Source organism: Penaeus japonicus, unplaced genomic scaffold, assembly GCF_977035675.1.
Source record: "Penaeus japonicus unplaced genomic scaffold, GWHDUDI00000001_assembly GWHDUDI00000001, whole genome shotgun sequence".
In the NCBI taxonomy this organism is placed as follows: domain Eukaryota; kingdom Metazoa; phylum Arthropoda; class Malacostraca; order Decapoda; family Penaeidae; genus Penaeus; species Penaeus japonicus.
The window spans coordinates 6,427,713-6,454,158 of NW_028234403.1; the positions used below are offsets into that span (position 1 = coordinate 6,427,713).

Sequence of the window (26,446 nt, forward strand, 5' to 3'; positions counted from 1 at the left end):
TCATGATCGACTCTGTGGTATAAATAAATTTTAACTTATCAATCAAAGGTTCTGACGTATCTAACATGATTGCTCTGGTTCTACCAGGACCTAGTAGTGGTTATCGTACCTTTTGCTCTCGTTACCCCTACCCCATTCCTCTTTAGTTATGTAATTTATTCACTGATGTATTTTTTCATTCATTTATCTATCAGTATGATTATTTATCAATTCACTCTAAAGACCTTCATTACCCCGTTTGAGAACTTTGCCATCTGATGGACGCCGTGCGTGTCCTGTAAATCAGTTTGTAAGTAAATACAACGTCAGACTCTACTAAATTCTGAAAGACGAGGAAAAACCCAAGAAGGAACAGGCAATTTCAGGATATTAATTAAAGCAGGATATTGATAATGTGATTATATAATGCAATGTACAGGTTGTTTAAGAACTGTAAAATGAATTCATTTTTTGCCAAACATTCTCTGAACCGATTACTAGCAAACTGTAAAATAAATTGCATGTTGCTCCATATAATTCATTTTCATAATAATCAAAAGCACACATGAACTTCGCAGAAAGAGGGAGAGAGGGTTAAGGCAGCCTGCTAATCAATCTTTTCAGAATACATATTACACCTTTAAAATTATTAGACATTACAACAAATAACGCGTTTTTGGCCTAACAATACTTTTGTCCATTAATAAATTCTTGTTTGTCCATCTTTATTTACGATTTTATATATAAAAAAAAAGGAACAAAACTTACAGCCTATATTTTAGGGTTAGAATAAAAGCACTCATGCGAAATCTATAAATTTATTCAGTATCTTAATATTCAATAAAAAAAAATCCGAGACAATAAACAATCTTGATTTTTGAGATCGTTTGTACACAGATCCAAGCGCTTAGATAACATGCAAAAATTCCCTTCTTTACTTCCAAACTGCTTCATAATACAAGCGCAAGGATTTACAAAATCGAGAATCAATAAATTTAGAAATTACCCGAAACGATTTCAAATGAGTATAATACCTCCGAGCTTTTCATGTATCAAAATAAATTTCCTTTTCCTTGATTTCACAAGACCGTGAACATTATGCTACTAAAAAATCAGATTTGGTTCAATATTATGTCACTTTAATGTCATTAATTTGTTCATTTAAAGATTCTGCTAGCTCTTTGTTCATATTTGGTAAATGTCAGACTATAAATACATTAGCTAGCCCGTAAGAAAAATAATTACACCATGAAACATCGAATAATAATAATAATGATGAAATAGGTCATTCAAGTAATGATAAATATATTCATAGATACTACATAAAGCATGTGAGACTGATAGGCGCTCACTAATCTTCCCACTCTTCGAAGTTGCTGTTACAAAACCGACTCTCACTGCACGCGCGTTGGTATAATCTACACTTACCTGTTGCAGCGATGTTCGCAACACCACAGTGCACGTACCAACCTCCCTGGCAAAGTATATATATATACACACACACAAAGAAACATGCGCAACACACGATATATAATTTCCAGACAGCAATATGATATCATTGGACAAAACCTTTAATTCGGTTTTGATTACTTCATCATCAACCACATCCACGTTACACCCACTTGGCCTTTTCAACTTCAAAATTAACTTCACGAAGGTTACAACACGCGACTGCTGTGTCCTGACAGCGTGCGAATCAAGAGTTGGAAGTTATGCGTGCAGATGTAATCGAAACACTAATGAATTATTGTACGGTGAACGAATTCAGCAATTCGGTTTAGATTTACGAAGGACAGTCTCTTTCAACTTACAGCCGACCCGTCGACTCAACTCAGGTCGGGTGAGATACAACCGACACTTGTTTTTTTTTTGAAGTTGTAAAAGACCTTGATCATAACTGTTGACAGGTTTAAAGTCCCAACAAAAAGAAAAGTAATCACAACTGAAAGTTTATCGCGGGAGGCCGGATTACGGTACCTCTTGGCACTCAGACTTTTAACGTTTCATGAAATCAGTGTAGTTATCATGTCTCAAAGTTCACATGTTCTGTAATTTCAATGCATTGGTGAGTGCCTGGAGAGGGGGGTAAAGCGGGGGTTGGGGGTAAGGGGGATGGAGGGTAAGGAGGAAGGCGAGTAAGGAGGGAAAGGGGGAAAAGGGGTAAAGAGGGAAATGGGGGGCAGGGGTAAGGAGGGAAATGGGGGGCAGGGGTAAGGAGGGTAAGGGGGAATGGACTGAAAGAGTTATGAGAACAATAGAGAGATGTTTAAGGTGGGGAGGGGGGGGGGTCAATTAGAAATGCCCCAAAAGGAATGAGAGGAGGGTGGAAAGTAAACTTGCTTACATACCTGGAAAAAATACTACAGCCTAGTTTCTTTTGGTTATTTCTTCCCCTATTCTGGAACGATTAATTTACCGAGACCAAAATACCAGACTTACAAATTTAAGGTTACATTTTTTTTTATAATAGAAACCTAGCTTTACAATTCTACCGGACTTAATTTTGCACCAAAGTAGGTTTTTACCGCTATAATCCTACAGAAATACCTAATGGTAAAAATTTCAGTCCTTCTCCCTCAGCTTTCATTATCACTTTCGTCATTTAAGTACCTGAATTTCAGACGTAATGCCCATCACTTATGGATGGATTGGCTTGGTTTTCCCATCGTTAATTGAAAGGTTTTCACAACTTTAAGTACTTACGTGTTTTTGGTCATAATGGCATGCACTGCTACCTCTTAATTGCATTTTCGTCCAAAATGTTGAGCAACACTTAGTTTAGTAGAGAAAAAAAAAACATACCACGATCAAAACTCAAAATGTTAGATTTTTTTTCAATGACCACTTTGTCAAACTTTGCATTACACTTCGAATGGTTTTCTGGAATCAGGTTTAAAAATAGAGCGCACTGTCGCAGGACTCAAGCTCATAAATTAAGTAGACTTTACTATATGTATAGTACCAATTTTCTAATTGCTTTAAACTTCAAGCAACTTTGAAGGCTTGTGTAATCCTCTTTCACAGTAAGAATTTTCTATTGAACACAGATTATAATATTGCACAATGGCATGGGGTCTTGCATTCAGCAAGTGCCTTGTCATTCTTTCTAGCACAATTGATCTTTAGGACTGCAGAATTTTTGGTTTAGAGTGAAATTATTTTCCATGTTGGTAAGCATTATTCACTAGGGCATTTACAATGTTACTTCAGTAAATTGAAAGCAATTTCCTTCCTTTTATGAGCAAAATAAAAATAAAATCATGAATTTTAAATATGCCACCAGCGTGGATTACTCAATAAGACACACATGTGCTTTACTGTTTATTGTAAAAATAGATGTTCAAAGCACATTTTCGTTGTGGATGATGACCTCCACAATGTGTTACGGTGGACGATGGTGGCTTCCACTGGCTGGCTGCCCCTGCAATACTGAGCCAATGCTGCCTGATACTGCCAATAATGTCAAGCAGGGGCAGTGGTGTGGCAGGCTTTGGGTAGCCTGAATGGTATTCCACTCTTTACTCTACATTGAAAATCAATGCAGAGCTGAAACTTCACACTGATAGTTTCAGATTCTATGCAAAAATGTAAAATTTTTGATGACCTTGAGAGCTGGCCTCTTGGGCAATGTGTTTACAAGTCTGCCCAGCATATGGGGCAATCATTTCTAAACTATCTTTTGCATTCAGAAGTAGTAAGAGGACAGCTCCTTCCCAAAATAAAATGTATATAAAACAAAATAAAGATTTTTGTCCAACTCCAACACCTCTATATGTGGAGCTTTAATATAAGAAACTGATATTTTTGCAACAAATGTGAAAAAATGGTTTGCATTATTCTATTCTGTCCCTCTTTGCACCCAATACCAATTAAGGTATTTAAGAAGCTGGCAGGTTCCTTTATTTGGAGTTTAAATCAAGTTTAAGTTTTGTGAGGACCATATTTGTACAATTCATTGATGTATATATACCTCTTGCCATACAAAAAGGAACTTTCAAGACAAAATTCCAGCCGCCTTATGGCACAGGCCACTGGATGGACCAACCTAGTTCCTTGCACCTACAGAAGACTACAAAAATGCTGCTGCTTTTGCTGGATTAAAGAATACCCTTTATCACCTGTAAAAGGTTCCTGTTCAATGTACCATCAGTTCACAAACTTATCCATTGCACTCCCTTGTCCAATCTCTTCCGTTCCACATTCCTTAAAACATTCCAACATAATCTACTCTCAAAGTCATTCCATGCCTTTCTATCCAGTCACTTCTAGCCATTATTTGAACAGGTCATATCTTTACAAAACCTTCTTTTATTTCATTTTAATTTTTGTTTATCTGTTAACCAGATAACATTCCAGCATTTACTAAATTCTAAAAGGAAACTTCCTGTAGGTCAAATACTTGAACATAATTTTTTTTTTTTCATAACCAAAATATTTGTAATTAAATATATTCTAACAACAGTTAGAATGAGTCGACTCTACATCTGTAATTATGCTGCACCTTCTATATCCTAATTCACAATTACACCTAGTTCAAATTTCATCCATAGACTCAAAACACCAATAAGGAAACCTTCAATATCAATTAAAGCTTAAATCATTTCTTTTAACTAGGCACAATTTCTCTTCCAATCAACACATTCCTTATTAAGTATATCTAACTATGATTCAGATGTAGCAAACCCCGTTTCTTTACTCTTGGTGCAGACTTCACTTCCAGCTTTGAAAGGCTACTTGTTCGGTGTAGAATTCCTGACAGCTGGCACATATGCGCTTCCACCACCATTGCTGCTGCCAGTTCCTCGTTGCGACATACCATTAACACTGGTTGCGTTACCTCTGGTGCCTCCTCGTCCACCACGGTAGCTGCCACCACCACCTCCACCCCTAGGATGAAGGTTTCATGATCATCTTTTAATTCTATATTCTAATTTACTCTTTAAAAAAATAAATGTAATCACACCATATACAACACCACCACCACCAAAACAGTTACCTGTAGTATCCCTGGTTATAGTTATAGTTTCGGTAGTAGCCACCACGGTAATAACCTCTTCCACGGGGATAAAATCCTCTCCTGGCTGAACTTACACCAAAGGTCTCTACATTGATCTTTCGTTCAAGTCTCCAGTCTGGACGTTGGCTCTTTCTGCAAGTTGAAGTTTATCATAAGAGTAACATAGATATGTTATGATCATACATATATTTTTTAAAACGGAGAATTTACTCACCCTTTACTACGCTCAATCGATTCGCAAGAAATCCTGTCAAAGAAAGATTTTGCCTTGTCATAGCAAGTTGGATCCTCAACATCCTCTCCACCAGCAGTCTCGTGGCCAGAGTCGTCTTTCTTCTCACCATTCTCGGTAATCTTCGTTTTTGCCAGCTGATTCTTCAACTCTTCAAATTCCTCGTTAGCTTGTTCAAAATCATAGTCTTTCTCAAACAACTGCTGATCCTGGATCTGGCGCTGCCTATTGCCCTGGTTGAAAATCTGCCCTCTACCTCGCTGTCCACCAGGTCTTCTCATGCCACGGCCACGTCCCATACCGCCTCTGCCTTGGTACTGATGGTACTGATAATTATTGTGGTATTGTTGTTGGTTAGGATGGTGATTCTGCTGAGACTGTTGCTGCTGTTGCTGTGGCTGCTGCTGTTGCACCTGCTGTTGGCTGCGACGCCCTTGCCCACTCTGGTTGCCATTGCGCTGGGGTCTACTGAAAAAATAGACATTTCTGGTTTTACCTCATCATCAAATGTTGCTAATGCAAAACAAAACTTTTAAATCAGAACTAGTTCATACATGAACATTGTTATCACTCCATAGCTATGTCAGCAATAGTTCCAAATTTAACCGATTAAAAAAAAAAAAAAAAAAAAAAAAAAAAGGCTAAACCTTAAATAAGAGGAAAAATTTGTCCTCTTGCATGGAATAAATAAAATCGAACTTGAATAATGCTGAACACAAAATCTAAGTTCTAGTCCATCATAAATAGCAAATAACTGCAAATGTCATCAGCAATACCTTTCCTGCTGCGACTGTCTCTGTTGTTGAGGAGATTTCTTTTTCTCTTCCCTTGAAGGGGGAGGCGAGACTTGCACTCCAGCATCAGAGACTGGGGACTTTCGAGCAGTTGGCGTGGATGAACGTGATCCTACTAGGATGTCTGAGAGAAGACCAACAGGAGGGAAAGAATATGCTAAATTAATATATACTAATTCCTCATCTCTCTCTCTTCTGCCACAACATATAGTGCAGGTTAGTGTCTAAATATACATTTGCTTCTTACACTAAGTGCTATTATGGCGACCTCATTACTTATAAATAACTTATCTATAATAATTTGTGGCAAAATGAGTGGCAGTGGCGTTTGTTGGTAACAATGTTAATGTTCCTAATCAACTTACAAATTCCCAAACCTACACCTTTACCTGGCCAAACAGCAACAGCTTCTGTTAAGAAATTTACCATAGAAGCATCCATAGTTTTGTCTAAATGCATAAAGTATATACATATATATTTACAAGTTGAAATAACCTACACAAATTTGGAACAAGAAAGATACAGTATTAGAACAGTAAGATTTCATGTCTAGTACATTTGCATACTTCCTATATTCTAACATTACCCCAAGTCAGATTTTACTTGGCAAGGAAATAACAAAACTTAATCACAACCTACTCTTAACTTTATGAACCCAACACATCCCCCCACCCTTTAATTCAGAAAAAGAGACAACTCGGGATGCCATCTCCAAATTGATTAAAAAATACTATCCTATAAAGTACTTTTGCGATAGTTAATTGTGCATTAAATCTGAGTTTTCATTACTGAAACAGCCATTTTCTTTTCAAATCACTACTGTTCTATACATGGAAGACCTTGTAGTTGGTTTGAAAATTTACCCAAAATGTTAAATTTTGAGGAAAATTCATCTCGCTATTTCCTCAAATTCTACATACAGTCCTGCATCTTTATTTTTAGTGCTTTGAACACACTGCATAAAAGAAAATCATGGAAAAAATTACATGGAAAAATGCACAAAAGTTCATCTACTCATCACTGAAGTACAGATATTGCAATATTACTCCTGTGAAAATTTCTTTTAAAGTGAAGTCCTAAATCAAATTGTGGTGCTGGTTGATATACAGCAGTATCACTCTTCATGGATGAATATGAAATTTAACACCAATTCATCAGAAAGGAAAGGTATGTGACAACAGACATTCATCATGAAATTGGGGGGCCCTTCACTTACTATAAAATGAATAAATAAAGTTGCGAGTGTGTAATAAAATTGAACATGGTATGGAAGAGTTAAACAATTACAATTACTAAAACCTGTACATTAGACTTTAAAACCTAGGAATTGTCTAAAATATTCATGTTGGAAAGTCAATTTCTTATGACATTGTCTAAAGGTGCAGATATATATTTTTTTCCCCATGTGATAAGAAATTTGTATAAATCAACAGTCCTTTTTCAGATATAGATGTACATTAAACTAATCAGATCCCTGTAATGCACAATTTCTATACTGTAAACCCAACAAATAATATACATTATATTAGATGGAAAACATTAAATAAAACATGGATTCCTACAAAAACATAGGACTTTACCAAGCTGACCCCCAGTATCTTAAAATATATATTAGGGTTCTATTAAGAACTAAGCATAGCCTATGTAATAATCATAACTTATCATTGAAGTAGACATAATTGAAGTTGGTTAACTTCAACAATAGCAATGACTACATATAATCTAGTAATCAAAAGATTTTGAATGGCAAGAATAAATAATGTTCTATTACGTAACCAATCAAAAAGGTAACTTTCTTTAAAAATTAGGAGTAATATTTCTCTTTTATCCATACTTTACATAATTAACTACATTAATGGCATTTTTATTTCTCTACTAAGAGAAGCGAAAGTACCTTTTATGAACTTCAAAATACTACATTTCTATATGATTATGATATTCTCAAACTATTACACATTACGTTGCACATGTAAAATATAGTCCATTTCACATGGGAATACGAGTATCAGCAGAGTATCAGCAAAATCTACAATACAGAATCTATATCTAAAGTTTGTGATGTGCGCATGTGTGTATACTCAACTTACGTGTAGTTATATATATAAAAATCCATATATTGTATGTGTATATTTATGTATAAATGCCTATATATAGTTGAACCTTGTTTAATGAGAATTGTAGATTCTCCATGTTAGCTTTTTACATATCATATGGTCTGTACAATAGAAACTGCTTCATGGCTTCTACGTTTTAAATAAATTGTTTTAAATAAAACAATTCTTCAACAGCTTTATGATTGCACATCATACAACACTCATTTAGTCTATATACTATATACTTCCATTTCCAAATACTGCAATTTCCCCACTCATTTTTTAGAAGTGGAAATGCAACCTTCTACCCTTCTGAAAGCAAAGTTTTGCAAACTGGGGGAACATTAAAGAGGTTCATCTATACATCAGTATTCAAATATACAAACACCCATATACAGGTATATTTATAGATATAAATGGCCCATACTATATACATATGGAACCTATAAATATACACATCTACCTTAATCAATATTAGCCTACAACTGTTCCCCTCCCTTATTTCTAATACTAGGAACAAATGCCAGAAATATTCAAATGACTGCACAACATAAAAAGCAATGAAAAACAGCAATGCCAAGCTATTTGACTAGCAATAGCAAGCTTGTAAACGAAAACTGTAGTGTCACATGAAGCCTCTCCATGAAGCTTTGCAACTGAAGCATATGAATGGCACTTGTTCCTACCTGTTTGATGGAGTGCATGTGTACCAGATTGGGGTGGGGCACCTATGGGAGCTGGCACTGCTCCCGGGGTAGTATTAGGTTGCTGATCCAGGCTACCAACCCCACCACCACCACCACCACCTGCCACAGTACTCAACTCACTGGGCTGGGATGTAGAGCCCATTGGAAAACCACCTGTCCCTGGGAGACCCTGCTGGGTCATTGACTGTCCATATGCACCATATGACAGGCCTAGGCCTCCGCCAATTGGACCTAAAGACTGCCGAGAAAAGGGAGCCGCTTGGAAGGATGTCGGGACTGCTGGAGCAGAGTGCTGGAACGTTGCAGAAAAAATAAGATACATAACTCGTCAACTTTTTAGTCAATCGCCTGTCTTTTATAGACCTGAACATTGTCATTTGTATTAATTACCCAGGAGTGTCTGGCATGTCCTACTTTTTACTATCACCCAGAAAATAAGCAAGATATACCATCAATAACTCCTTAGCCTTCAATTTCCATGGCCAATGCAAATGTTATTTAGTTTATAAGTAAAAAAATACATAAAAGAAATATAACTATACTAGACATGTGACGTGGGGAATAGTTACACTATTGTAATCTAATGCGACTTTTAATGAACCAAAATATACCTGGACAATAGCAGGATCATTATGTAGTCCTCCTGGTAAAGTTGGCTGCTTTGGAGTGTCACAGACTTCTATCTTTTTGATGTCTGTGCCTCTGAAGATAATGTATTCATATACTTCATCCCGGGCAGCAACTGGCATCTCTGTTGGCCGGTCCTCTGTGCCAAAGGACCGGACTGTAGGGGGGAAAAAAATGCTCGTGTCAAATAACTCTGCAGGTGGTCACAGCTGTAGTTGCAAAGTACTGGCAAGGCAATTAGTAGCTAAAGTTACAATGACAAACTAGATTTCTATAAGTTAGAATACGAATTCTACATTAGGAAGGCTGCCCTTATCACTTATCACTCCCTTAACCCCTAAAGGATGTGCAATATTGATCATGCTCGGGTGAAGACATGGGCAATCTGTAACTATAATCCCCTGGAAGCCAAAAAATTAATGGAATTTTAATTATTAGTGTAGATTTTGAACTGTAGATCCCAAATGTACTATTTTTTGTCCAGGTTGAATTTGAGTAGATAAGCGATTAGTTAGCATAGCTCTGCATTAGACCATGGGACCTGTCCCCATTTTTCAAGTTGAAAAATAAGATGAAATGCGAGAAATCCAGAAATCTGGGAACATTTTTTGCAAATTCCAGAGCAAAGACATCTAGAGTAATTCATTATTTTTCATTCCCCTCCTTCCCCTACACTAGATTGATAGCTATCAAGGAAAATGATAAAAATAAAAGACATATGAACTTGAGATGCAAAAGTGGGTGTGTAACGCTTCTTTACCAAGTGTAAGTAGGTGGTGCTGGACTTGCAATCTGAAATACCTGATACCTGATACCCTATACCCTATACACACCTCAGCTGATTAGATGCTTTCAGTTACATTCGTATATATTTTTTTTTATATACAGAAGAGAGAAATAAAGAAAGAGAAAGAAAGAAATATATACAATTTTATAGAGTTTAATCTTTATTTTTTCATGTTACATAGCAATAATATTTGCAAGGCAGCAGCACATTACAGCTTGCCCTTGCCTCCCAAGCACCAACTTGGTGACCAAGTTGGATTGCACTTGATATTTTCTCCCCTGGGGGGACAGTATGGTTAACCCGTTCCCGACGGGGCAATTTCAGCTTAAAATGACCGAAATGCCGGGACTTTCAAACGCATAAGCCTAACGCATCGGGATTCACGGCTGCACTGGCTGCAAGCTTGCTCATCCCGCATGCTGGCCTGGACAAAATAACGTGTCCCCAGCTTGTGGCCCAAAAACCAGTAAATGTGATATCTAGTCACTCATTAACGGGTTAAGCCACTTGAATGATGAACAACTGAAGACATTGAAGACATCTTACGATTAGAAGCGACTCGAGACAACCTATAAGGTGCTTATCACCTGGATATTTTCAGTAGAGTAAAGTGATGTATGGGACAGTTAGATTTCAAGGAAACCTCTGTGTTGTATTTACTTGATTAAAAAAATCTTGAGGGTTACATGACCGACTTTCCCCTTACAGGCCTCTCTCCACCTGAGCCAATCATATGGTCGTGTCCCCCGCCTCTTGTGAAGTCGGGTTTGTTACTGTATGGCATATTTCATACAGGCAAATTATCTTAATTTTCTCTCATCCATTCTTTCATTATTTATGATTCTAAATGCATATTTAGTGGCTTTATAATGTTGCTTTGTGCAATTAATTTATGTTTATAGAATTTTACACCCACTTTCAGTCATATCTGTCGGGCACCTACAATTCTATAAGCCTTAACCCATTGATCGTGGTTTTAATAAAATATGTATACAGTCATGTGGCGGGTTTATGTTGTATGGCACGGTGCCATCCGTGTTTACGACCTATGCTACCTTGACAGCAAATAATGCCAATAACTATCTATGGGTTAAAGCTCCAGTGTGGAGCATGGACCCAATTTTTGGACAATGAAATATCCATTTTCTACTGTATAAAATAATCATACTAAAACTACCAAGGATAAAAAATTTGCCATGGTGAAACTTTAACCCATTGGAGCCGGTTGATGTGATAGCATGTATTGTGGTTTTCGCGTCAGACACACAGGACGAGCTATGAGGGGAAGCCGCGAAGATAGTTTTAATTTTACCTTCACTAACTAATCTACCTCTAAAACAATCTAATGAAAATTCAAGGAATGAGGTGGACAGGCAAGGTTAGGTAAGCCTAATTAACTCCTTGGTGACCAAAAACTTCTGGAGGATTTTTCAATCTAAGCTATTTTATAAGGAAAATTATCTTGTGGTATTACAGTCAGTTTCATCTAATCTGCCCTTAAGGTATCAATGATATGGCACATGCACACATTACTGGATCATGATGGACTGAGAATCAACTAGTCTGATTGCAAATAGTGAAATATTAAAAGCTATTAATTTCTTAACACATTTGGTAGAGCTGTAGAAATTCACAAAGAACCCTTACACGTTCATTTATATATATATCCCAAACAGGAAGATCAGCACAGATGTTATGATATGCAAGCATGCACAAGACAAGCTTGTACCAAACAATAGTTGGAAAGCACAAAAATGAACAGACTTTAAATAATCATCTCATTTAACCCACTCATGCCGGATGACGTGCTGACACGTTTCGTGGTTTTCGCGTCAGACGCCACCGACGAGATATCTGGCCAAGGCCGGCGCTCGGATGATGCGTTCGAAAACCTCGGTATAGCGACCGTGCAAAGCCGGAATGGCCCTGGCGTGAATGGGTTAATTATGCAAAAAAAACACATCTGGCTGTATGAGTACATATGAAAGCCATCTCAGTTTACAGAATCTATACTACATAGGGAATATACAATACAGTAAAAAGCAGTATTAAAACGAGACTGCAGTATTATCACATGACAGCGGCAGGAAAGTGAGAGCGTACAAACTAGATGCTGGTGTTCTCTATACCAGGATGTCAACTTCGATCAGACAAATGTTATTTGGTACCATTTTATTCATCATAGATGAATATATGTTGATAAAAACTGAAATATGAATCCAAGAAATAATTTTATTTCTACTCATTCAAATGTATCATTGAATTAATAGCTTGAATAACTATTTGATATCGAATTTCAGCCAGTAATGCAGTTGCCCCACATCTAAATGCTAAAACTTATGATATTTAGGAGAAAATAGTTACCTGCCCCTACTTTGTGCTACCTACAGATCAGCACTACTAATTCTAAACAAAGAAAAATGCAAGCAAGGTTTGAAATTTTGACAGTTCTCAGACTAGTGCCCCATAACACCTGACTATTGGACACTAATTATTTAGGATTCTAAATAAATCAATAAAGTAAATACATGTCTGGGGTTAAATATCAAACGGAAAAAGGAATATGAACAATGTGTCTACCAGATGCCTTCGAGTTTATGTATATTGTGTATCTTATTTACTTGGTGGCTTCTTGTAATAAAAGGTTAATTTTGGATCTATTTTCCTTTTGGCAGCTTCAAAAGGGAGTAAGGATGTGATACTATATGTTGGTCACAGTAAAATTAGCTTCATATTTACATGGTGCAAGGTAAACATATGGTATCAATAACTGTATTTCCAAGACATTTTACTTTTCATATCATTATTAAAAAACAAACCTAATTCTGGATTGACAAATGAATACTGGGCCCAATTTCTTATATAATCTTGTAGAGTAATTATCTTCCATATGCAGTAACTGAGCAATAACAAAAGGGGTTCAACATACATTGACCATTAATTCCATGGACAGTTTTCTTTGTATTATACCTAAAACAATCGTAACTTGGAGTTTGTTTGCCTCGTGTCTACTGACATACTGAAAAGCATTCCTGAGGAGATGCATCAAGTAGAAAAGATCTAGTAACTCGAAAAAATTAACAAAAACAGACAATTCAAACTGAAAGTTGTAGCTATGATTTTGATTCATGTTAAACACATTTGGTTCACGACTTATTGAAATCTTCATCAATAGTAGACTTTATGGCTTATTACCCAAATGAGGTCTCCACAACTTTTATTTTGACAAGTTAGGACCTTATAGTGGCTCATTCTTAATTATCAGGGAATAGTGTACGGTGTACCCATAATGATCATGAAAGATAGGCCTGGTTTTGATAAACCACTGAAAATGGGTGCATGTATACATGCACTGTATCTTTATTTTTATCATCCCAATTATTACTACATTAAAGGTTCACAAAATGCTTACTCAACAAGAAGAGATTTATTAAGCCTAACTGAACATCTGTTTATTTCATTCATTGAATTTTTGTAATTTTCTTTAAGCATTCATTATAATGATATTGGTAACAATAAAACGAGTAATTTTTTAACCCCAGAAATTTCTAGGAAAAGGGTAAACAAGTAGGGTCTGGTAGGCCTTAACAGGCCTACCAGAGCTTACCTTATGGAACCATCTACAAGAAAATATGCGGGAGGGGGAATTGACAGAGCTATCAATTTCTATTATCTATCAGGTTCTCCATATTAGCTAACTAAATAGGTGTCAAAATGATGAACCGAGGCAAATAATATGCGAGTCTATGAATATGCAAATGTATAGTCAATTTTACATAATAAAGTAATTTCTAATCTGCATGTTAATGCTACACATCAATATCAATGTAATATGTTCGGAGTACCAATTTGGCCAGAAAGGAGTAGTGTAAACAAAAGGGAGCCAATTGCAAAAAGTGCAAGAGAAGACCAAGAAATTTTTTTTTTTAGTGTAACGCTATCATTTGCAAAAAGTAATTACTCAAACTCGTGATGCTATGGTGTTATGGGTTACTTCAAATTGAAGGATTTTTTTTTTTTTTTTTTTGAGGGGGGGTATTTAATCCTGATTCCCTACAGTATAAAAGTACGCTTTGTTGGAAATTCATGTATCTATATTAAAGTATGTTTAATGAAAAAGCTTTGACAATATAAGCCTTTCTCAAATATGCAATGAAGGTAAACTAACAATAAGTTTTGCTTTGCTTCAAATTCCAATCAAAACAAATCTAAACCGATACATAATCTTTATTCCTGCTATCAAAATTCGGTCATTTTTTCCCACTCGGTGAGAACATACTTTGTTTCCCCAGGGGTCAAAATACTCTAATAATGCTACTTCCTTATTTGGTCAAAATAAGGACATATTATTCGCCTTTAAATATATCATGCAAAACTTTCGGCTTAAATAATGTCCTTCCCACCCAATATTTTGACATTCCAGCATGCAAGTGGCAGAGGAAAAGAGAAAAGAAAGGGATTCCATTTTTAAACTCCCCCCAAAGTGCGCGTCACTTGACAAAGTGCGACTCGGCATAACTGCGTAAAAAAATAGAAAGTTCTCTTCATTTCCTCGTAATTACAACCGTGTGCCCTATTCAGAAGCGTATATAGTGGCAAAATACTCAAGGATTCATTGGGGTTATCTAGATTTATTCATGGCCTCAGCGTCTTCCGCCTCGGGTTGTAAACAAACAAAACTTACCCTTCGCCAGAGCAATAATCGACTCCTGAGCGTCGATGGTGTACAAAATTCCTTCATATCGGATTTCAGATTTAGATATAAGGCTGATTTTACTACCCAAGAAGGGTACGGGCCCACTCATGGTGGATGATCACTCTTTTAACAATTTCTATCACCGATGGCTAACGATATTTGCTAGGATTTGAACCGCCTCTCAGTCATTGTGTTCGACGAAGGTTACCGGTATGTGACGTCACAGGTCAAGCACCGGAAGACTTTATTACTCTTTTGGATTTTCTTCGTCTTATTCTTGGCATAAGGGGCCGTAAATTAATGTGATTTCACTAATATATTAATTTAGAAATTTGTGGACGCGCTTAGGGGAAATAAAGGGTACTTTCTATATTTGCGAAGTCTTTCGGGAAAATCGCTCACGGCGCGAAGTTCCAATAATTCTTCGAGAAAGTATTTATATATTAGATACATGATTTTCTTCATATCTGGATGTTGTGGGTTGCAAAAAAATTATATTAAATTTATAAGCAAAGATCAAACCTTCCGAACAGAGAAAAACATATTTTAAATGAAACATTAATAGTTGTGATAATATCAATAATATTGTTAAAATCAGTCAGCATTAGCCGTTTTCTCGTGTAGATTAAATACTACTGTCTGTGCAAATGTTTTTTAAACATTTATGTTACGTATTGAAAGTCTTTATTGATACACGATAAAACAGCTGACAGTTTTGTAAGTAAAACATGGCAAAAGTAATTGAAAAAAGGTTGATCCATATATTTTAACAAAAAACGAAATTAGATTCTCAAACACATACTTCTCAATCACAGATACTTAGAAACACAACATACCAAAGTCGGATATCATTGATTTCATGTTACGTTTAGGTTTTATAACACAATGATGTAACCTCAAAACACAGACATCTCGGTTAGTTTCGCCTTCACCGGTCTATTGCCTCATCGCTAAAATGGCTCTGGCTGCCACTGGGATCGCGAGAGCTACTCTTCTGAAAGCCAGAATCTCTGGAATCGCTCTCCAGGTAATTATAATTGGCATTGGTATACTAGATATGCTAATGATGAAGATTATTGTTCAAAGCAGAATAATTTCCTCAAGGAAGTTTAGAAAATGTGCCTTAGAAAGGGCGAATGTGTAGCCGGACGATGTTGTTTACCAGTACTAGGTACTGTGTTATGCAAAGGGGGATAGTTATATATTTTTATTACATACGGAATATACCTTTCTCAGAGTTAAGGTTTGTATAGACCCGAGTGTTAGCGTAATTTCAAAGATTGCAGAAGTAACTCTACTAATAATTTGGATAGAGGTGTGATCTAATTTTACCTTGTTGGGTGTATTTCAGTGCCACTATGTCCGTATTTTAGTGCCACTATGTCCTTAACTGATGCAGTTTTGTAATTATGACTCCTATTCACATAGGATTGGTAGGCAGTACATCACCAGTGGAAAGCGGAACTACAGGACTTACTGAAATAGAATTGGTATTTACGTAATGGTACTACAGCAAGCAGAAAAGTAGGGCATAGTATGTATTGGGGCTCAGTTTTGATTTTATTGAAGCTATGGCCCTTTTGAGTCTTAGTATGGTATATAAGGATCACTTGTAATTTATTTCTAAATCCTAGTGATGGTGAGGTGCTTTGAATTCAAAGGAGAGATTAGGTTAGCTATATAACATCATAAGTAAAAGCACTTCATAATGCTATTCCAGTTTGTCATTTACCTTTTGATTTACTTCTATAGCCTCCTTATGTAAATGACTGTTTCCCATTAACATGTACTAGTTTAAAAAGAACATTTACCATACAATATTAACCCATTCCCGACGGGGGAATTCTAGCCTTGAATGTCCAAATGCCGGGGCGTTCGAATTATTAGGCCTAAATCAATTGAATGGCCGGCACAATACTGTGCCGCCCGGCAACTGGGCTTTTGAATGCGCGGTACACATGCTGTACCACCCGTCCTGTGTGGGTTAACACTGTGGGAGGAGCACATCCACATCCACATCTGCATTCTCGGATGGGTAGGGTTTCCAGCAACATAAACCTGAGATAACTTTTCAAAACTATAGAGATGTGTTCTAGATACATGTTAAATGGTCAATTATTCAGGGTAAACATTCAGTATAGTGCAGCATTGCTAGATACCGTGTTATTAGTATCGATGGTTGTCTCTTGCCCTCTACTATACATTTTTAATGGATATTACACCTGGTTTGACCATTTGCCCCTCCCATTTCCCACAATCTTGTCCCCAATAACAGGGGAGGGCATGTGGAAGAGCAGGAAAATTGTGGGGTAAAGTATGAAAGAAGATGCATGAAATGCATTAAATGCTGCAAATGTACATTAACCCATTCATGCCGGGGGCATTCCAGCCTTGCATGTCACAATGCCGGGGCTCTCGAACGCATAGGCCTAAATCAATTGAATAAACGACGCCGTATCGCGTCCCCAGCGAACGGGCCTAATATGCGTGGTACAGTAGTGTACCACCTGTCACGAGAGGGTTAAACTTGAAATATAGGGTGCTGTTAACTCCCCCCCACTGTTAACTGTGGAATAGAAACATATTTACATATTTATGGTAGGATAGAGCATAGAACCAATAACAAGGGTATACATGTAGCAATATTAACTTGATAATGAGAGGTCGGTTTTGGCTCCCGGGTAATTAGAATGCACCGGTCTAACGCCTTGCCCTAATTTGGCTGATTGCTGCACGCACGATCGCCTGGCAGGCCAGCTATACAAAAAGTTATGATAGGATGCTCTGTTCCGGAGGAAAATGATGCCATCACATAATGTGATATCACATCATGCAGTGTTAACGGATTAAGATTCACAACAATCAGGGGCTTAGATTGTACTAAAACTCTGTTGTGATCTGTAATAGAAAGCATACAAACTGAAGTCCAACTTAATCTCTCAGTGATGGATGATGTGGTGTCATGTTATGGCCTGGCTAGTCTTCCTGCCGGGGAAGCAATGTGATTAGGTGCATAGCAGCTGGCTGCATCCTTAGCTGACTAATGACCCATGGCATTAGACCTGTGCATGTCAAAATACCCCGGCGTTGTCGTGGATGGAGCCAAAACTGCCCCATTGTTAACAGGTTAACCCATTCGCGCTGAATGATGTGCTGACACGTTTCGTGGTTTTTGCGTCAGGCGCCGGTGATGAGATATTTGGTCAAGGCTGGCACTCTGGGTGAGTGAGCGGACAGGCCAGACTCGCGGCTAGTGTGCCCGAGAGTCCCAAGGTTTTTGGCTCATGCATTCGAAAATCCGAGCATTCGGACCATTCAGAGCTGGAATCGCCCCGGCGTGGATGGGTTAAAAGTGACACACTGTCAAGTGTGCAACAATATCAGAGAATCAGATAAAAAATGTTAACAGATTGCAGACGGAGATAGATTTGCTTGCCCAGTCTCCAGGATGGGCTTTATAACAGAGTGAGGCAGCTTCATGCAACATACCTTGACTTTCCCTACTCTTTTATAGTCACTCATTGTAAAAACTAGTCATTTTGTGTCCTATTTTAATGAGACTTGTATGTGTCATATGATAGGCTTTATCAATTCAGCAGTTGACTGAAGTTGAAGTGTATGGTCAGTCCATACCAGCTTATTTTCTTTATACTCAATGTGATAGAAGTATTGCTTTTTTATGGAAAGACAAAAAGCAACTTAATTTTTTTCGTATTCGTACACTGTCATGAAAGAATATGTAAAATATAACCATCCAGAATGAAGATAACATGAAGAGGTAGGGATGAGGAAGGATACCTGTGCTGATGACAGTGAGTGCCACAGTACAAGGCAGCCTTACTGCCACTGGGGCACATTGTAGACATTAGGGATGGTTTAACCCCTTCACTACGGGCAGTAGAAAACGCCCCTCACGCTGTATTTGAGCTGCCGGCGCGCGCCAAATTTTAAACGTCGCTATTGAATATGACAAGTTTTAAGCCAAAACCTCAACATAATCATGTGTTGTATATCAAAATATACATAGTCAACCTCTTCCCCAATGTGCATGTGACAAGTTATTTACATGGGTTGGGAGGAAGATGGAAAGAGTGACCTTGGTGGGAGGCCTCACTCAGATGACAAAAGAAAAAGATTGAAATAGTATGGTAAACTAATCATAATAAGTTTTATATTTTTACATAATGTTCCATAAATGAATAATAAAATGATTGCTAGCAGGGCCCATCAATGCCTCCCCTGGTATAAGCAAATCCCATTTTTATGTAATAATAATGAAAATCAAGTAATATATCGTATCATATCCGACCTCTATTCTGAAAGATCTCGTACAGTATCCGGAAGAAAGAAAACTCAATTCCACCAGAACTCAGCCATGACGCAGTATGCGCGTCCTCGGGTTTTCACGAGCGCTGCAAGGACGCAGTATACGCGTCCTCGTGTCGAAGGGGTTAAGTCACCTTCCTCCTGTTCTGCCTGCTTGCCTGCACATCCTTCATTGCTGGTACTTTAGAGCAAGAGGTTAGCAACTTGCTGTGTGCCATCGCTCTCTAAAGCTTATGCTTGCTAGAGACCATGGATGGGTGCCATTCAAGGCTTTCTCTCCTGCTGGTGCTAGGAGAAAGTGGTGCCATCTAAGTTTTGAATTTTAGGTTGAACCATTTTACTTAACATTACATCAATTATAGTATTTATGATTACATCATCACTCATTACTCTTGGTACAATAAAGAAACTGATCCAGAATCCCTCAATGTTATGGCCTGCCGTCTGGCCAAAAAGTCCTGCATCGTGTATGTCATGACCTCCGTTAGTAATGGGTTGATGTAGCGTGAGCTAGCTAATGTTGAAACTTAAAAATTTGTGCAGCTGTCCTTTGCTTCAGTAGATTCATTTGTTAGTTAGGGACATTTAAAGTTCACACACTCCAACAAGGGTCAATAAACTGCCTGTAAGCTCTGGCAGGAGAAAGCTTAGACTAGATCCTTTTTATTATATGCAGTTGAAACATTTTGATCTGTGATGGATGACCTGAAATCTAAAGGTTAGCCTTGCTGATAAACCTGTCTTTACACCTTTAGCACTGGCAAATTCAATAGAAGCATGCTAGAGCCCACAGAAGAACACTGTCCTACTTTAATTTGCAGAGAATCTGCTAATGTGAAAAAGAATTTAATTCAGTACAAGGGTATTCACTAGCATGAGCAATTTCTGCCAGTGTGACACACAAGGATCAGAAGGTGTTGAAGATGCTTAATGGTATGAAATACTTCACTGATAGGCTGCAGATTGTTTTTTTTTATTTCCATGTCAACAATAAACAGTTAACCCGTTGCCGATGGGCCTATTTTGGCTCCAAATGGTTGAAATGCCGGGACATTTCAAACGCGTAAGCCTAATGCCTTGGGATTCTCACCCATTATACTGCTATACGCCCGATCACCTGGTGCACTGCCCAGGAGGATAGCCTTGACAAAATATCTCATCCCCAGAGGCTGACGTTGCCACCACTTGATGTAATATCTTGTCACCTGTCATTAACCCAATGATGACGGCCCTGAAGTTCTGCATTTCTGGGATATGTTGGGGCGAGTTAGCACAAGCAGTCCATAATTTTCTCATTAGATGTTGCGGCAATCACCACACTTTTTTTTTTTACCAGTAAGGATAGGAGCTTTACTATATATAATCTTTGCTGAAGGTATATGACCCATGGTAATCACTTGAGTTGCTGCAAGTTTTTCTTCCCACACTATGAAAGATGCTACACTCCAGACTCCTTTATTGTTTTAGTTGATACTTGTTAAACCTCGCCAACCTGCTTTTACAAGAGCATATCAAGAAGGCTAGGAAAACTGAATGTGCTATCATTCTTTAGTCAGTACCTTAAGTAGCTATAGGTCCTGAAACTGCTTTGCACCTCTAGAATTGGCAGTTTTACACCCATTAGGATCAAACTGAATAGGCATCTACAAACTGTCTTTTGTTTGGCGTGTACATAACTATCTACATTTTTTTTTTCTCCACTAACATTGATTTCATTTATACTTTCTAAGCAAAATTGGATAGAAAAGGCACAAATGAGTGATTGTCAGCCTTTGAATGACTTGTAATAAAGTATGAATTATTTAAAGGTGGATGGATGTAATTTTTATGACTTTATTCAGTTCCAGAATTGCACTGTTTTATTTTTTATTTTTTTGTATAGCATGACTTTATATTTACTTTATATATTAAATAATTTATTAAGTTCAAGAATTGAAATTTTCTTTTACTTTCAGAATTCTTCTAAATTTTCCACCTTACGAGAAATGGCAGCAGCAAGGAAGGCAGTAAGTATTTGGTTCTTTTTGCATCTTAATTGTAATATTTATAGTGAAAAATACATGCATCATGTAGGCAACATTCTTGTGTAGATATTGCACACACTTTTGTCATATCTCTAAAAAATGTAATTGTCACAGAGATCACATGTAGAGAGGCTTTATGCTGAAATTGCAAGCAAAATTGATTGGAAACAGTGTTGAGGGATCTTCCTACCTTTTTTTCCTTATGTGTATCAGGGGGAGGAGGGGGGGGGAATGTCTTGGGGGATCTGACCTGCAAAATTAAAAAATATACAATTAATTATCTGTAACATATGGTGTAAAACAAAACTTATATAAAAAAGAAAAGAAACCTTTTCTACACCATTCTTCAAAATTATATGTACTGTACAATCATTCAGCTTTTGAATATTCATTTTTAGTGTTTCCCCTTTATGTGTCTCATAATGAGATTGCATTCACTGTATGAAATATATTACTGGTGTATATTTTTGAATCATTTCTTGAATAAAATATTGATGGATGATTGCATGAAGAGCTAAAATATCTCTGTTCACACTACTAAAAAGCTTGGCACTTTCAGTGTTTAACTGCCTGATATGTCTTTTTCTAGAGGCCATTGTGGAGAGTATAACATTTCTCTTCTTAATTGCAAATTGAAGGTCTTAAAGGTTTTTACAGTCGTCACCATATTTTGTGAGTTTTTTTTGTGAGCTGCCTGTTGAGCTCTCTCTATATATTTTTTTCATTGAATATTTTTTAGGCATTAGTTGAATAATGAAAATTTAATTTTGAAAGGTCTTGGGAGCCATCGGAATCCTTGGAGGAGGTGCAGCGGGACTGACTTATGCCCTCAACCAATCTGTGAAAGCCTCTGACCTGGAGCTTCACACAACCAATTTCCCTTGGTCTCACGATGGAATCTTCTCATCTCTTGATCATGCCTCCATTCGCCGTGGCTATGAGGTTGGTTGTGTTTTACCATAGCGGCTTGAAGTGTGAATATATAAGATCTTTCAGGGTATGTTCTGCATCCTAGTTTTGACATTATCTGAATCTAAACTGTGTCTTTTAGGTCTACAAAAATGTGTGCGCTGCCTGTCACTCCATGAAGTACATTGCCTTCCGCAACCTGATTGGAGTGTCCCACACAGAAGCTGAAGCCAAAGCTGAAGCCGAGGCCATTCAGGTAAGTTGTTTAATCTTGTTGGATAAAGAAGGCTGTAATTCAAAATCAAGAAGGCTGTTCAGTTTATGATCCCAGTTATGGTCAGAATTATTATTAGCAAATTTAAATGAAACCAATGTTTTTACAGGTAAAGGATGGACCCAATGAAGATGGAGAAATGTTTGAAAGACCAGGAAAACTGTCTGACTATTTCCCCAACCCCTATACCAACGATGAGGCTGCCCGATCTGCTAACAACGGAGCATTGCCACCAGATCTCTCGTACATTACATCTGCAAGACATGGTGGAGAGGTATGTAGAATATGCTAGGATGTGTGCAGTCTTTTTATTTAATTTCCTTTGCTTTAGATTTGTCGTTCAAGAAGTAGGATTCCAATAGATACATTAACCCTTTCCCGACGGGGCACTCGCTACGCGAAGACCCCCTATGCAGGGTGATTGCAATATTGCATTATAATCGCCCCGGCATCGGGAGTTTGGCTGTGTCACACGAGTGTGATGCACCGTCGTCATAGGGTTAAGTAGTTTATAAACTGATCTACTTTCATCATATCACAAGAGTAGACCATAACTAGTTGATGCTGAAAGTGTGGTATTTATCTTATTTTTTCAAGGATCAATTTTTGCTCTACCTATTTATTTTTACATGAAGATCTTAAAGCTCTATTATTAGTCAAATGTAATATTTTTTGTGAAAAAAAAGTGAAAATATATCTATACAGTCATTTGGTGAAAGAGACTGTCTTCAGACTTTATTTTTTATTGGTATATTGGAGTAGTGAGTTTTTTTTTTCTTTTTCCTCCTCTTTTTCTCAATTTGGAAGTGAAAAGTAGGGCATCTACCAGCACTTACTCAGGGCTTTTGTTGTTCCCAATGATGTTGGGGACTGTGGTTAGAGTTTGCTTGTGCCACTTCTTTCCATTTTAATCTTGTAGTCAATTGTATAGCTCTAAAAGTAAAAGGGAGTGTTTTGTCATGCAGCTCATTTTTATGCAAAAACATTATTTAACATTTAGAAAAAAAATAAGGCCAGTCCCATCCTCATAGGTCAAAAAGTATGACCAAAGTAAGTGAAAGAAGGATTGGAAAAGGATAAGGCAGTTAGGATTTGGGAGAGAAAATAAAGGCATCTATCTTAAAATTGCCAAATTGTAGGAAGGTAATTGTAATATTCTCTAATTGAATGCTTTTGATTCCTGGCATAAATTGGTTGACTTTTATAAGGTAACTGAATGTAAATAATACCAATATGTTACACTACAACCAGGACATGCAAAGGCATTTGAGCCCACTATATTGTAAGCTTCTACAAGACTGTAAAAGAATGTTCTGTTTTCTAGGGATCAAGTTTTTACAAATTAGTTTAAGGTCAAATGTATGACTAAATTGGAAAGTATGATTAGTGTTAATCATAGATATGGAACTTGTTAAATGATAATTTTTCTGGGACTTCATATGTGAATTTGGTTAATGATTCAAGTACTTAAGCTTTTATTTTTAGAAGTGAAGTGCAATACTGATCTTGAATTTTTTTTATATTTTAAAGTAAGTCATCTAGACTTCATTGGCAATCAATACAATATGTCAATAGAATTCATGATTTCCACTGCAATTAGTACTGTTTGAGAAATAAGTTGGCATTTTCTGCATGGACTGAGTATTTGTATCTTTTGTTTTCCAGAACTACATCTTCTCACTGCTGACTGGTTACTGTGATCCTCCTGCTGGTGTCTCAGTCAGGGAGGGTCTATACTACAACCCTTATTTCACTGGTGGTGCTATTGGTATGGCTCAAGCTCTTTACAATGAGGTAAATATTTTTTGTGTTTGTTGTACCATTTCAGGCCAATTTGGATTTCTTAAATGTCACATGAACAATACTAGGTAATGCACTCTATTTAGAGAATATTTTTGTCACTTGCATGTATACATTAAAAGTATCAGTGAAATTTCTCAGAAAAATGTCTTCAATGCTCAATGTTATTTTGTTATTTTAACTTCTAGGTTATGGAGTACAGTGATGGCACCCCAGCCACTTCATCACAGATGGCCAAGGATGTGGCTGTATTCCTGAAGTGGGCTGCTGAACCAGAACACGACCAACGCAAGAAAATGGCTCTCAAGGCTATCATGATGTTCTCCCTTCTCTTTGGCCTGTCTTATTACATTAAGAGACACAAGTGGTCTGTCTTGAAGAGTAGGAAGATTGCATACAAGCCCTCACAGTAAAAGAATCCAACAAGGAAAACTATGACAGCGATCCCATCGTAGTACCTCAGTATGCTGCATTTCATTTTGTCAGTCTGTTATTGTCTGTGGTAGAAAGGTTATAAACATTTTTTCATGCATAACTACATGTATAGGGAGGTACAGTGGAACAGTGCATCAGCCTCTATTCCCAGTATGAAGAAGGTTCTGTAATTAAGTCATTCAGCAGCAGTACGATAGGATTCTATCACCTAACCATTCATAACTTACCCCAGTACAGTTTCTAGTATTCCTATTCATGATATATTTTATTTTTTTCTAGAAAATAGGAAAGTGATTTTAACTTGCAAGAGAAGGTATATTGGATGGGCTGACCATTGTACATATGTTATATTTATTTGGCATCACAAATTGGGATTGCCAAAATTTTTGTGTACATTACCAGGATATGTTAAGAATAACAATATAAAAAATATTTAAATTGATTATCCTTTTAGATCATACATCTTGGAACGTTCCAACAGAGTTCATTTAAATGAAAGTAGGTGTTGTTAATAAGAATATGATTATCAGTGGAAGGATATAGTAGCTCTGAAATAAAAATGCCAAATAAATTTGTGTGTATGCAGGACCTAAAGACATTTAATCTAAAATCACGTCCACAAGAGCCAGGCGGGAAAACCCCCAGAATGCCTGTAATATAGCAAAATTGCCAAACAATGGCCTTACCATTCTCAGCCTTTATGTGCATATCCTACAGAATTTGTCATTGAGGGAGAGGGTGGGGGGTAATTTGTAAATTTTATAAATTGATAATTCAACAATTATTTGTGGGTTATGAATTTAGATACAGAGCACCCTGCAAAACTGTATCAGTATATAGAATGTACAACTTTAGTTTGATTGACAGCACAAGAAAGGGAACACGTGTGTTGATACAAATATCCACAGACTAAGGCTTAATATCAGTCTTATGTGAGTGCGATTAGATTCTACATTCTGCAGTGGCAGACATCAAATGGTAACAGGAACTTATCCCACAGTGAAAGAATTTGGTTAAAAAATGTGAACACCTGTAAGTTCTTTATGTTTAGGGGAAAGAGAAAGATGGCAATAAAGAAGAGAGAGAGCCCAGAAGAGGTTTCTGTTCTTTCAGTTTGGGCATTTATGAGTAGGTAAGAGATGCTAGAAAGAACCACTGAAAGTGAGACAAACGATATATGAAAACAGGCATATAAGAGGGCAATATAATATTGCAAAACCAATGACGATGGAAATGTAGGCTGGAGAGAAGTTGAAGATAGAAAACCAACAAACAAACAAACAAACCCAAGTCCTCAGATAAAACTTGAGAAGCTACAAGCTATCAAAAAATACTTCAGTATGCATAATGTCATGATGTGTCTTTGTTAGTTACCATTTTGTTCAAGTACTTTTTCTGTTTGAGAGGCAGCAACCTGCATCAAGTATAAGGCATAGGGTCACTCAAGTTATTATTGAAAAGTAAAATATATTTTTTTCTATGTATTACTTTAATGCGTTACACATAACTCTGCACGTCTTTATTCAGTACGTGTCTAGTGGTAAACTTGATCTGCTTAATGTGTCCGCATGAACATTCAATGTTGATTGTGAAAAATATTGGGGTTTGTTATGGACTACATTTATCTCAATTGCGTTTTATTCAGTTTAAAAAAAACAGCCTTATCTGTTTTGTCTGTCTAGACAGATGATAAGGTTGTTGCTACTCTTTGGACACGAGATAAAAGTGCAAAATTGTTATTTTATG

The 26,446-nt window shown here is 37.1% G+C and overlaps 2 protein-coding genes across 11 annotated transcripts; one reads left to right on the top strand and one right to left on the bottom strand.

Annotated features, from left to right (window-relative positions):
- Positions 1 to 783: 783 nt before the first annotated feature.
- tral (LSM14 family protein trailer hitch) lies at positions 784 to 15,167 on the bottom strand. Of its 9 annotated transcripts, none has more exons than XM_086533586.1 (7): positions 14,921 to 15,167; positions 9,434 to 9,606; positions 8,976 to 9,114; positions 6,005 to 6,146; positions 5,211 to 5,693; positions 4,976 to 5,128; positions 784 to 4,866 (listed from the first exon to the last, which is right to left on the bottom strand). In XM_086533586.1, the coding sequence occupies exons 1-7, from the start codon at positions 15,039 to 15,041 to the stop codon at positions 4,710 to 4,712; spliced, it is 1,368 nt and encodes a 455-aa protein (XP_086389712.1). In that variant the 5' UTR covers positions 15,042 to 15,167; the 3' UTR covers positions 784 to 4,709. The 9 variants fall into 9 exon arrangements, with proteins under 9 accessions (XP_086389712.1, XP_042889861.1, XP_086389459.1 ...); XM_043033927.2 differs by having other exon boundaries at positions 8,943 to 9,114; XM_086533333.1 differs by having other exon boundaries at positions 8,802 to 9,114.
- Positions 15,168 to 15,825: 658 nt separating this feature from the next.
- Positions 15,826 to 25,271, top strand: Cyt-c1 (Cytochrome c1). Of its 2 annotated transcripts, none has more exons than XM_043033930.2 (7): positions 15,826 to 15,959; positions 21,214 to 21,264; positions 22,057 to 22,224; positions 22,334 to 22,447; positions 22,575 to 22,739; positions 24,131 to 24,259; positions 24,454 to 25,271. In XM_043033930.2, exons 1-7 carry the CDS (start codon positions 15,888 to 15,890, stop codon positions 24,676 to 24,678), a joined length of 924 nt encoding a protein of 307 aa, XP_042889864.1. In that variant the 5' UTR covers positions 15,826 to 15,887; the 3' UTR covers positions 24,679 to 25,271. The 2 variants fall into 2 exon arrangements, with proteins under 2 accessions (XP_042889864.1, XP_086389839.1); XM_086533713.1 differs by lacking the exon at positions 15,826 to 15,959 and adding an exon at positions 16,388 to 16,466.
- Positions 25,272 to 26,446: the final 1,175 nt, after the last annotated feature.